The sequence below is a fragment of the Anolis carolinensis genome, chromosome 3 (assembly GCF_035594765.1).
Source record: "Anolis carolinensis isolate JA03-04 chromosome 3, rAnoCar3.1.pri, whole genome shotgun sequence".
NCBI lineage: Eukaryota > Metazoa > Chordata > Lepidosauria > Squamata > Dactyloidae > Anolis > Anolis carolinensis.
The window spans coordinates 164,573,158-164,587,359 of record NC_085843.1 but is presented as its reverse complement, the minus strand read 5'-3'; the positions used below and the strand labels follow the sequence as shown (position 1 = coordinate 164,587,359).

Here is a 14,202-nt window from a genome sequence, read left to right as displayed (position 1 = left end):
TCAAATTTGTTGTATAACATGATGTTTTGGTGCTTAATTTGTAAAATTATAACCTAATTTGATGTTTAATAGGCTTTCCCTTAATCCCTCCTTATTATCCAAGATATTCGCTTATCCAAGCTTCTGCTGGCCCGTTTAGCTTGGATAAGTGAGACTCTACTGTATCCAACAATATAATTACACCATGTAACATTGAGCTCCCAATGGTGCAATGGGAGGACTGCTGACCGACAGGTCGGTGGTTCGAATCGAGGGAGAGCGGGTGAGCTCCCTCTGTCAGCTCCAGCTCCCCATATGGTGACATGACAGAAGCCTCCCACAATAATGGTAAAACATCAAACATCTGGACGTCCCTTGGGCAACGTCCTTGCAGACGGCCAATTCTCTAACAGCAGAAAAAAAAAAAACCCTGTTCCTGGTGTGAAAGTGTTATTTCCTGTTTAAGTGTGCAATATTTACATTGAAAGTTGTTCTACACCAGAAACATCATTTTTGTAGCTGCCACAAACTACGTTGAATTGGTTGAGACTCTATGAGATATTAAGAGAAAAACTAGAACAAAAGTTTTTGCAGTTTAATGAACGTTTCCCATGTTTTTATGATAGGACCAATTAGGAAATGACATTTATAACCCAGGAAGAAAATACGTGTTACATAGTGTTATTTACAAAATTAAATTTCCATACAGCTACACACAAACAAAAACAAATATATACATACACATATATGCGTGTGTGTGTGTATATATATATGTGTGTGTGTGTGTGTATATATATATATATATCAAGAAAACAAATACATTTGAATTCAGCTTGAAATAATGACACAACACAGCTCACAATTTTGTGTGAATATAGAGATTCCAGTTTAGCACTAAAAACTATGATCAATTATGAAATATTGACCACCATCGCTAATTTTATTACCTGATCAGAGCAGGAGAGACATTTGCTACCATTTCCTGAAGAATCTTTCTAGCTTTCTTCTTGACTTTGCTGATGTTTCTAGGGTCCACCTGACCAGTGCCACCCACAGATGACATTTCTGAAGCTTCCTCCATAATAGCATTCTGCACTCTGAATGTTACAAAAAAATTAATTTAATGTAATTCATCTCACATCAATGGAGCCCCTAGTTTTGCACTGGGTTAAATCCTTGTGCCAGCAGGACTGCTGACTGAAAGGTTGGCGGTTCGAATCTGGGGAGTGGGGTGAGCTCCTGTCTGTCAGCTCCAGCTTCCCTTGCGGGGACATGAAAGAAGTCTCCCACAGGATGGTAAAACATCCAGGCGTCCCCTGGGCAACGTCCTTGCAGGCAGCCAATTCTCTCACACCAGAAGCGTAGTTTCTCAAGTCACTTCTGACACACACACACACACACACAAATCTCACATCAACATGCTTCCATGGGGTCACCTGCTATTTTTTAGCATGGGGGAAAGGATTCAAGACTTCTTAGTCTGGACATAAATTTGGAACATTTTGGTTTCATTCAATAAAAATGATGTTTAATCACTTACCTGCTGCTGTTCAGAATGTTTTCAGTCACATTACTTGCAAACATTCCCTTATGAACATCTCTTTCTTGCACAAAAAGGACATAACAAAGTCGCCTGGCAAGCCAACCTCTGTGCCTGGAAAATGACACAATATTTATTTAACAAAAAAAATTCTCATTCAAAAAATATTTTGCCAACCATAACTGTATGAGATCTATAATTGGGAGGGTTCATTCTGCAAGACTAGATTGAGAATAGATAACACTTTTTAGAAGTTTGATTTGATTGTGTAGATATTACAGAAAATGGTCAGGAAAACCTGTGGGCTATTTTTCTTTCCCTTGTATAATAAGCACAAGCTTTCATTTCTCAAACTGATAAATGATCTCATAAAGTATCTCACAAATATGCCAACTTTGGTATGTTGTTAACATACTACAGTAGAGTCTCACTTATCCAACATAAATGGGCTGGCAGAAGGTTGGATAAGCGAATATGTTGGATAATAAGGAGAGATTAAGAAAAAGCCTATTAAACATCAAAATAGGTTATGATTTTACAAATTAAGCACCAAAACATCATGTTATACAACAAATCTGACAGAAAAAGTAGTTCATTACACATTAATGCTATGTAGTAATTACTGCATTTACGAATTTAGCACCAAAATATCACAATGCATTGAAAACATTGACTACAAAGTGCATTGGATAATCCAGAATGTTGGATAAGTGAGATTCTACTGTATTTGAGTTTAATGAGTTAAAAGAAGAAAATGCAGAACCTCTGAAGATGCCAGCCGAAACGTTAGGAATGCTATTGGAACATGGCCATACAGCCCGAAAAACTCACAGCAACCCCAAAAAAAATGATTAGTGTAATTGGCTAATCCTTGAATCTTGGTAGTAACATTAATAAACTAGTCCAGTACATATATTATTTATTTAAAATATTTGTATGTTACTTTTCTTTTTTTAAAAAAATATCAATTTTCAAAACAATCTTCATAAAATCAGTCCATCTCTTACACTATAGCAAATATGAATTCTATTTCTGAAAAATCATTAGAAATATTTAAATTATAAGTCTGGCAGGTCAAAATACCAGTCAAAAAAATCTGCCACAAGTTAGCAAAGTCCGAAAAGAAGGAGCAACAAAACTAAAAAGGATCAGTGTCTCCTGTTGAACTCCATGTAGGGGTTCAGTTTCTGAGACAGACTAACATTTGTCAAAATAATTAGTTCGTTGTGAAGAATAACAGAAGTAGAAAACTCCCTCTTAACACTGATGTGCCAGCACTGAGTCCTACAGAATTAAAAGGTAAAGGTTTCCCATGACGTTAAGTCCAGTCATGTCTGACTCTGGGGGTTGGTGCTCATCTCAATTTCTAAGCCAAAGAGCCAGCGTTGTCCGTAGACACCTCCAAGGTCATGTGGCCGGCATGACTGCATGGAGTGCCGTTACCTTCCCGCCGGAGCAGTACCTATTGATCTACTCACATTGGCATGTTTTCGAACTGCTAGGTTATCATTAAGGCACATGGTTATAGTCGGTCTCATCACAAACATAGCATCGGGAATGCTGTATCACTAAGATTGTACTATCCGGCATCTAGCTATATGACATAAGCATTAAAACAAATCTTAAATATAGATACAACACTTGGTAATATCACAAAACCCGTTGAAATGCTCCTGATTCCTGGAACCATTTCCTGCAGATCTGCCTTACTGTGCCCTGCTTGCTGAGCTTAATGTCCTAAAGTGTACTATCTCTTAAAGTCTAATATCTTTAAGCTTTCATAGCACGAATGAATACAAATCTTCAGCTATATCACCACTTCAATAATTTATTGAACACAAATAAAACTAGGCCTTCCCAGGCATACTGACAGCACCAAGCTCCAAATCTCCTGATGAAAATCACACACAAATGGACATTTTCATAGTTCATTATGTTACTAGTGTTGTGTGACTTCACATCACCTGTCACATTATGGAAACTTTCAGCAAGGACTATTCAGAAGCAGTTTATAGGACTTCACTTTTTTCAATTACAGAAATTTCTGAAGGGAGTCAACATGGTATAGCGGTTTGATGTTGGACTATGTCCCTGGAGACCGGGATTCAAATTCCTGCTCAAACATGGAAACTCACTGTGTAACCAATAAGCCAAAGTTCAGACTCAGAGGAAGGCAATGACAAGATTCTTCTGAACAAATGTTGTCATGAAAAGGGCTCATTCCACCTGTAGAAGCTTTTTGGAGAGACAATATTTGCCTGAAGTCTCCTGAAAATCTGCTCCAGAGGACTGAGAGTCCTTCCAGAACTGTATTGAGGATGGTATTAGATTTTCAACCAAATCCTACACAACTGTCCATTAGCAGAAGTATTCTGAGTGGATATCTATTCTGGGAGTGTTACCATTTGCAGAAAATTCCCAAACCAAGTAATATCCTATCATGATAAAATCGTAATGTGAAATCACACTGCATTCTTAGAACTTCCTTGCTCTGTAAACTACTGCTAAAAAGCTTGCCAAACTAGGGCATTTATTGTCCTATCATGATAAAATCATAATGTGAAATTGTACTACATTCTTAGAATGACTGTACTGTACAGGCTGCAAAACCTTTTTAAAAAATGAAATCCAATGAACAATAGCATTATATTTGCAAAAACAAAAACACTTTAAGAGCTAGTTAAATTCATTGCTGCAAAAATACAGAGTACTCGTTGGGTCTTGTCTCCAACACAGTGAAGAAATACTTTTTTAGGGCCGAACTGACATTTATAAGGAATGCAAACGTCAAAGATTGGTTTTAAATAAGCAACCTCACAGAATCTGGATAAAGAAGCTAATGGCACTTTTTTGCTGTTTTGAAAGACCAGGCTGAATTCTTTGAAGCAACTTAAATGTTATGTTCAGAATTCCTGCAGTTTAGTGGAATATGTAGGCCAATAAATCGTCCACCACTTACTACCAAGATTTCTGTTTATCCAGATATGAAATACAGTAGAGTCTCACTTATCCAACATAAACGGGCCGGCAGAATGTTGGATAAGCGAATATGTTGGATAATAAGGAGACATTAAGGAAAAGCCTGTTAATCATCAAATTAGGTTATGATTTTACAAATGAAGCACCAAAACATCATGTTAGACAACAAATTTGGCAGAAAAAGTAGTTTAATACGCAGTAATGCTATGTAATAATTACTGTATTTATGAATTTAGCACCAAAATATCACGATATATTGAAAACATTGACTACAAAAATGTGTTGGATAATCCAGAACGTTGGATAAGCGAGTGTTGCATAAGTGAGACTCTATTGTAGTTGTCTGTCTAGCATTACTATTAGAAATAATAGCTGTGAATATATGTTAGTAAAGGTAAAGGTTTCCCCTGACGTTAAGTCCAGTCGTGATCGACTCTGGGGGTTGGTGCTCATCTCCATTTCTAAGCTGAAGAGCCGGCGTTGTCCGTAGACACCTCCAAGGTCATGTGGCCGGCATGACTGCATGGAACGCCGTTACCTTCCCGCTGGAGCGGTACCTATTGATCTACTCACATTTGCATGTTTTCGAACTGCTAGGTTGGCAGGAGCTGGGGCTAACAGCGGGCGCTCATTCCGCTCCCGGAATTTGAACCTGGGACCTTTTGGTCCACTAGTTCAGCAGCTCAGTGCTTTAACACACTGTGCCACAAGTGTGGTTAGAACAACCAAAAAAAAAATTTTTTAAATTTTTAACGAACTGAATGAAAATGAGCTGGATCCATGTTTAGGATCTGAGCAATTATCATTTGTGAAGTTTTCCACAAACACATCTGAACCCTGGGGAAGATTTTTCACTTCTCGTAAGGTGACTGTTTCAATACCAATTACTTCTAGAGCGTTTCTGGCGTGATGCACCAACTTCTATTTATTTATTTATTTATTTATTTATTTGCGACATTTATATACCGCCCTTCTCACCCCGAAGGGGACTCAGGGCAGTTTACAAGTATATATACATACAATATATTATATTATACAACTATATTGCAATATTATTAGTAATATTGAATGTAATATAAATATACAATTATAATAGTGAATTATAATTATTATTACATTGTATTACATCATAATATTATTCATAATTATTCTACAATTACTTTTTGCAATTAGCCCAAAAATAACTTTCATTACTTGAGGGTTTTTTTTACTATTTAATTTATTAAATAATATTACAATAGGTTGAGTCTCTTATCTGCTATTCCAAAAACCAAAACTGCCCACATGAGTGGTGGAGATAGTGACATCTTTGCTTTCTGATTATTCAACATACACAAACTGTGTTTCATGCACTCAATTATTGTTTAAAATTATCTTCAGGGTGTAGAGGAAACAGAAATGAATTTCATATTAAGACCTGGAATCCCATCTCCAAGATATCTCATTATATACATATATGCAAGTGCAAGTATTCCTAAATCGGGACACACACACAACCCAAAATTCAAAAGACTTTTGATTCTAAGCAGTTTGAATAAAGGAGACTCAACATGTATTTATGATATATAAAATTTAATCGTATTTAAAATATTGAATACTTTATATCACAGAGTGATAACACATATATTAATAAAATGAATATTTTATTACATAACATGATTGACACAACATATTGGATGGTCCCTGACCTGGTGCTTGCATCCACTTGTGCTGTATTGCTATAAACACTGTATTTTCTTTTTAATGGGCATCATTTTAATTGTTTGTAATTGTACTTAGTAGTTGTATTTTAACTTCTTCTTCTTCATATGTACTTTTAACTGTATCATTTTGACTTCTGAATCTGCCTTGAATCCCAGAACTGGAAAACGTAAGAGGATGATTGGATAATTAGGTCAAAGTCAGAAGACAGTTGAATAAAGGAATCTAGAAAAAAAAACTCTAAATGATCATCTGGTGGTGAAACTAATTATTGTGTACTAATTGGAGCTAGTGTTCTAGATTATAAACAAACACAAGGAAATGCCAATCTGATATGAGCCTGATTTCTCTCTGAAATAAAGGAGTCTGAAATGGCAACTGTAATCCTCTAGATGATTTGGATTGCAGCTCCTCTAACACTTTGGTTAAAACAAAAAGGAGACAAAATCCGACATCAGAGAAGTGGTACATAGTTGCTGACTCCTCATTAAAACAGTGCTCAATTCCAATTTCCAAGGATCACCTGGGAGCTACTAAATAAATAACAAATGAGTGATGAAGCGTTGTCTATAATGCACACTGTTTTTAATAAAAGCCTTAGAATTTAGGAGACTGATCATTCAGTACTGTGTGCTTGTTGTACTTTCCAAATGAGTATGGCTCATACTTTCATAAGGTAATCCCCATCCTCTAAAACAGTGGTTCTCAACCTGTGGATCCCCAGATGTTTTGGCCCTCAACTCCAAGAAATCCTAACAGCTGGTAAACTGGCTGGGATTTCTGGGAGTTGTAGGCCAAAATACCTGGGCATACACAAGCTGAGAACCACTGATTTAAACAGTATTTAACAATCGAACAACTATAGCTTTTAGCTGGGTTGGGTAGTGCATCTCCAATGGATTTTCCATGCTCTTCATTTGTCTTTACCATTTAGCTAATCTATTTTATGTTTTAATTGTAATTATACTTGTTTTGTTAAAGCGCTGAGCTGCTGAACTTGCGGACCGAAAGGTCCCAGGTTCAAATCCCTGGAGCGGAATGAGCGCCTGCTGTTAGCCCCAGTTCCTGCCAACCTAGCAGTTCGAAAACATGCAAATGTGAGTAGATTAATAGGTACCACTCCGGCGGGAAGGTAACGGCGCTCCATGCAGTCATGCCGGCCACATGACCTGGAGATGTCTATGGACAACGTCGGCTCTTCGGCTTAGAAATGGAGATGAAGGCCAACCCCCAGAGTCGATCACGACTGGACTTAACGCCAGGGGAAACCTTTACCTTTATATTTACTTAAAGCTAGATTTATTAAAAATCAAACAAACAAAAACACACGCAGCACAAGACACCAATTAAAATCCAAACTGCCCAGTTGTATATCAGCATTATCCCCTTCTACATGAGCCTTTCTATTGGAAAGGTTTGGAACTTTAAGGTGAGGCCTCTTCCAGGTCAGATTAGGATTGGTAGCCAAAAGCTACTTACAAAAAGATCCAAAGGTTAAGGTATTTCAGTTCCCTCTGTCACTTTTCACGCGGTACAGCACTACATTATAAATCACAGTAACAACCATATCCTCAAAAAATGATTTACCGTGTATGTGTTTCATTAATATATATGACATTTCGAAGGCCCAAAGAAGGAATGCTAGGATTAAACAGTTTGTCCTGAAAGAAAAAGAAGAAACATATGAGAAAGCTGTATTTTCATTTCTAATCATATACATTCATGATAGCCAAAGAACTATTATATATATTGCATACTACACACACACACACACACACACACACACACACACACACTAGCTGTGCCCGGCCACGCGTTGCTGTGGCTTATGAGAATCATTTGTTGACCAGGTGGAATAGCAGTGAATAGCCTTGCACTCAAAGCCTGGCCGTTTTCTTCTTATGCGAATCCACGTTTGGTGAGCTGGAATACAATGGAATAGGTTTGCTGCTTAGAAAGCTGGGTACTTGTATTCTAGGGGAATGGTTTTTTGGCCAATTTGAATTGCACTGAATAGCCTCATTGCTTCAAAGCCTGGCCGCTTTCTGTATAGGGGCATCCTTCCTTGGGCAGGTTGAATGGGACGGAGTAGCCTCGTGGCTTCAAAACCTGAGGGTTTCTATCTAGGGGAAATCTTGGCTGGCCAGGTTGAACAGCATTGAATAGCCTTGCTGCTTGCAAGCCTGGCCGCTTTCTACCTTGTGGAATTCTTGGTTGGCCAGGTTGAATAGCAATGAATAGTCTCAGTGCAGCAAGTATGAATGCTGCAATTAGTCACCTTGATTAGCATTTAATGGCCTTGCAGCTTCAAAGCCTGGCTGCTTCCTGCCTAGGGGAATCCTTTGTTGGGAGGTGTTAGCTGGCTCTGGTTGTTTCCTTTCTGAAATTCCCGTTTTCAGAGTGTTGCTCTTTATTTACTGTCCTGATTTTAGAGATTATATTGTTATGTATTATTATACCACAGTAATTTTAGATATTATACTTATAATCCTATATTATATGCTTAGAATTGGATTATATGAGGACCCTTCTACACAACTGTATAAAATCCACACTGAACTGGATTATATGGCAGTGTGGACTCAAGATAATCCAGTTCAAAGCAGATACTGTGGATTATCCTGCCTTTGCATTTTGGGTTATATAGGTGTGTGGTAGGGCCTTGAGTCTACACTGCCTTATAATCCAGTTTAAATCAGATAATCTGCATTTTATAGTCAGTGTGGAAGAGGCCTGAATGAAGAGGCCCTAGGCGCCATTCTGGTTGAGTGGGTTGCTAGGAGACGAAGTGGGCGGAGCCTACCCTTCTAACTGGCAGCAAGGGGAAAAAAACAGTTCTTCCTCTTCCTCTAATTTGGACTTTATTTGTCTAGGTTTTTTTTGTTTGAAAGACATATTTTGGATGACTATGTCTTTTGTGGCCAAATTTGGTGTGATTTGGTTCAATGGTTTTGTTGTTTACTCCATAATAAAACGCACATTGCATTTATATATACAGTAGAGTCTCACTTATTCAACGTTGTGGATTATCCAACGCATTTTTGTAGTCAATGTTTTCAAAACATCGTGATATTTTGGTGCTAAATTCGTAAATACAGTAATTACTACATAGCATTACTCTGTATTGAACTACTTTTTCTGTCAAATTTGTAGTCTAACATGATGTTTTGGTGCTTAATTTGTAAAATCATAACCTAATTTGATGTTTAATAGGCTTCTCCTTAATCTCTCCTTATTATCCAACATATTCACTTATCCAATGTTCTGCCGGCCCATTTATGTTGGATAAGTGAGACTCTACTGTATATATAGATATGCATTACTATATGATTACTATTAAGAACTACAATACATCTAGCATAGGGACACAAAGCACTAACATATATTAATATGCAGATTCTGAAAATTAACTGGTTAGAGTGGATGTTAAAAGATGAATTACCTCAACTCTGAAACTAAGCAACTTATTTGAATAATGTGACATGGCAATTATGTTTCTATTTGTTATTAACGTATCACAATTTACCCAGCTTTGGGGAGTGCAAGTATAGCAACAACGTCCCACAAATGGTCGATTTCTGCCCAGTAGGGTCTCTTTCCATTTTAAAGTGGCTGATCTGAAGACAGTAGGTCTAGAATTGCATTCTCCCTAGAAACAAAAAAACAAACAAAACAAAAAATATCACTTAGCAATTAAAGACCTTAGATCACATGTGTTAAATGCAAGGCCCGTGGGCCAAACCCACCACATAGTATTATGTGGCCCGCGAGACTTTCAGTGCCAGGGTAACATAGTTACATGAATACAGTCTTACAATTACAATGAGCCCTTTGAAGGCAACCATAAGGCTGATGTGGTCCAAGGTGAAAATGAGCTTGACACCCCTGCCTTAACTGTTGTATACTCTCTGTATGTGAAGCAACACACACTGAAACCCAATGATTACAAAGGAAATCCATGTGCATGAAGAATCCTCCTATAAACATAGCCTACACACTTATACAGTAAATTGTGTGAACCAAATAGGACTTACTTCTGAGTAGGCATATACAGAATTGCACTGTTAATCTCTGAAAGCCATGTTAATCTCTAAAATGCCAAAGGGCATTACCTAATTAAGTATGACACAATGCCGCAACTGACTGTTTGAAACACACCGAAGTTCAAGCACCCGTAATGACCAAATCCTTGAACTCCAAATCACTCATAGAATGTATGCATGCTTTCAAGACACCACATTTTCAAACTTTTTCCAAGTTTAGAAAAATGATTGTATTGCAACATCCGTATGTTGGAAAGTAAACCTCAATGCGTTCAGTGAGACCTACTTCTGTATAAACATGCCCATGGTTGCCAAATATAAATCTTCAAATAGTTAGTGACCTGTAATGAGTTAAGATTACTGATATTTGAATTGGCCAATTCCATGCTTAAGCAATGTAACAAGGTAGACATTTGTCATTCCAATCATTTGTCCATAAACATATTCAACTTTCAAACATAAAATAATATTTAAATCATGCTACAAGGCTTTCTATTCACGATTATCAGAAAAATGTGCCGTTATGAGAACGGCAAAAATTTCTTATACAGTATTTGAGAAAATGCAATATGAATGGAATAATTAATCTAACAAATAGAAAAATAATCAAGAACTTCATATTAACCTCTAAGCCTTATTTCTATCTTTTCACTACCGTGTTTCCCCGAAAATAAGTGTCTTATATTAATTTTTGTTCCCAAAGATGTGCTAGGTCTTATTTTCAGGGGATGTTTTATTTTTCCATGAAGAAGAATTCACATTTATTGTTGAACAAAAAAATAAACATTTATTATATACTATACAGTAGTTGTCATCACAAACCAGCATAACTAGACAAACTGTGAATCCTATCAAGAATTTCTTGTTAATACTGTTATTTCCATGTACAACATTCTATGATACATACATTTACCAATCCTGCATGCTCTGGTGTACTGTTTGGCGGGCATGCTTCCAAACAAAAACTTTGCTAGGTCTTACTTTCGGGGAAGGCCTTATATTTAGCAATTCAGCAAAATCTCTACTAGGTCTTATTTTAAGGGGATGTCTTATTTTCTGGGAACCAGGGTAATTCTATAGTGGAAATATCTTTGAAGAACAATATATTCTGTCCATGCAAAAATATGTTTTCATTCAAAGGCTTTTGAGATGTCTGTTGTAATCTGTCCTCATATTCAGAGAGAGCCAAACATGGGTGACAAAATACTGTATAAACTTGAGTATAAGCCAACCCAAATATAATCCAGGGCGCCTAATTTTGCCACAAGAAAACTGGGAAAACATTGACTCAAAAAATAGATACCAATAAAATTACATCGGTAGGCATCGGTAGGTTAAATGTTTTTGAATATTTACATAAAACTCTAATTTAAAATAAGGCTGTCCAACTCTGATTAGATCATTATTCTCATCTTCTTCAATGTAAATGCCCTTATGTATCCTTTTAATAATAATAGAGTATAATAATAAATGTAATAACAATAATAATATCAGAGTGAAATAATAAATGTATGAATAATAATAAAAACAGAGTAAAATAAATGTAATAGTAACAATAATAATAGAGAAAAATAATAAATGTACCATATATACTTGAGTATAAGCCGACCAGGACCCTCACTCGAGTATAAGCTGAGGGGGGCTTTTTCAGTCCTAAAAAAGGGCTGAAAAACTAGGCTTATACTTGACTATATACAGTAATCCTCTTTTCTCCCATCTCTGACCAGATCTCCAAATCTTCACAAATTATAGGTTGAAGCTACTTCCTCCCTTCAATGCTGCATAATCCAATGTTCCCTACCCAGATATCCCCTTTGCCGCCTTCATTTCGTGTTTATCTTTAGTTTCAACCCAGGCACATCGATCTACTCATTGTTTTACATGCCTGCTTCCATCTTCTCCTGCTTAGTGTAAAATATTTCTATTGCCCAAAAATATTTTACAAGTTCCTCCAATAAAATTGAGGTTTTTACTGCATAATGAGTAACTTGAATTCAGTACTATTTGGCATTAAAAATATTATAAATCGAGAATCACATTTCAAAACTCTCAATCAATAGATTCTCTAAGAGCAGTGTTTCTCAAACTCTGCACCTCCAGGTATTTTGGACTTCAGCTCCCAGAAATCCCAGCCAGTTTACCAGCTGTTAGGAATTGTGGGAGCTGAAGTCAAAACATCTGGAAGAGCAGAGTTTGAGAAATACTACTCTTGAGCAATGGTTCCCATACTTTAGTCCTCAAGGCATTTTAGATTTCAATTACCAGAAGACCCAGCAGCCAGGAACTCTGAGAGCCAAAATCCAAAGAATCTGGATGATCAAAATTCTAGATAAACTATATTCCTGGGTGATTCTTTCATAGATACATTATGTTTTATTCCTGATTTTCTCCCCAAAATAAGCAGTGATATGAACTTTGATCTTTTTCCCCTTGTGACTTCCTACAAGTCACAACTTAAGAAAATAAATAGTTCAGCACATTTACTTACCCATTCTTCACTGGAGTGCTTGCATCTTGAGACAGTGCACTCTGATGAAGACGATGAATAAGAAACATCTATTGCTCCAAGCGATAAAGCAGTGTCATCCATGACATGCAATTTAAATTCAACACCATGAGCTGGGGGAAAAAAAGGAAAATTAAGTCAGTGGTACAAAACAAATCTAACACTACAGAGAGTCTTTGGTACCTGCTCGGGTTCGGTTCCTAGACTCCCAATGGATACCAACATTTGTGGATGCTCAAGTCCTATTATATATAATGATGTATTATATATAATAGGACTTGAGCATCCACACATATGGGCACCTGAGTGTCTCACAAGTAGTAGTAGAAGTTAAGGTAAGGTTTGTTTTTCAGAATTGGAGGGTGTGGACAGAAGGAGGGGAATATTTCCAAGCAATGAATGGTTGGACCTGTGGATGCAGAAGACTGACTATGCCCAAAATCAGAGTAAAAGATAAAGGTAAAGGTTTTCCCCTGACATTAAGTCTAGTCGTGTCTGACTCTGGGGGTTGGTGCTCATCTCCATTTCTAAGCCGAAGAGCCGGCATTGTCTGTAGATACCTCCAAGGTCATGTGACCGGCATGACTGCATGGAGCACCATTACCTTCCTGCCAGAGCGGTACCTATTGATCTACTCATATTTACATGTTTTCGAACTGCTAGGTTGGCAGAAGCTGGGGCTAATAGCGGGAGCTCACCCCGCTCCCCGGATTTGAACCGCCGACCTTTTGATCAGCAAGTTCAGCAGTTCAGCTGTTTAATTCGCTGCACCACCAGGGGCTCAGAGTATTTTCTAGCAATACCTATGACACATAATAAGTACAATACAGTGAATGCTTTTTATTAGGAGCCTCCGATGGCCTAGGGGATAAAAGCCTCGTGACTTGAAGGTTGGGTTGCTGACCTGAAAGCTGCCAGGTTTGATTCCCACCCGGGGAGAGTGTGGATGAGCTCCCTCTATCAGCTCCAGCTCCATGCGGGGACATGAGAGAAGCCTCCCACAAGGATGGTAAAACATCAAAACATCTGGGCGTCCCCTGGGCAACATCCTTGCAGATGGCCAATTCTCTCACTTTAGAAACAACTCCAGTTGCTCCTGACACGGAAAAAAAAGCTTTTTATTGAATATTCTTTGTTTGCCTCTGTTAATATGCTTTAGTTGCCTTTTTGGAAGAGCAACTCTATGCATGCTCATTAGGAGTTGCTTCCAACAAAAGGCACTGATGATCAGACCATATATTAATATAACAACTTGCTTTCTTTTGTTATATGGAGCCCTCGGACTAGACTTAATGTCAGGGTAAAACTTTTAATTTTCTTTAGTTATGTTATGTATGTCCCAGTAATGGACAGGATATAATAAATTTAATAACAACTACAGCAACTAACAAGCATCCATTCTCATTCCAGGATACTGAGGGGTAGATTTATCAAACTTCCTGTTGTCTCAACCT

At 37.4% G+C, this 14,202-nt stretch overlaps 1 protein-coding gene across 2 annotated transcripts in view; it reads right to left on the bottom strand.

The window, feature by feature from the left end:
* Nucleotides 1-14,202, bottom strand: part of gpam (glycerol-3-phosphate acyltransferase, mitochondrial) — a 79,871-nt gene that overhangs the window by 52,413 nt on the left and 13,256 nt on the right. For both annotated transcript variants that reach the window (XM_008114752.3, XM_016995071.2), the window contains 5 exons: nucleotides 12,731-12,861; nucleotides 9,726-9,848; nucleotides 7,787-7,860; nucleotides 1,520-1,633; nucleotides 927-1,076 (listed from right to left, as the gene is read on the bottom strand). In XM_008114752.3, coding sequence (XP_008112959.2) covers nucleotides 927-1,076; nucleotides 1,520-1,633; nucleotides 7,787-7,860; nucleotides 9,726-9,848; nucleotides 12,731-12,832 — 563 coding nt within the window. In that variant the 5' untranslated portion in view covers nucleotides 12,833-12,861. Of the gene's footprint in view, nucleotides 1-926; nucleotides 1,077-1,519; nucleotides 1,634-7,786; nucleotides 7,861-9,725; nucleotides 9,849-12,730; nucleotides 12,862-14,202 lie in introns of those variants that run through there.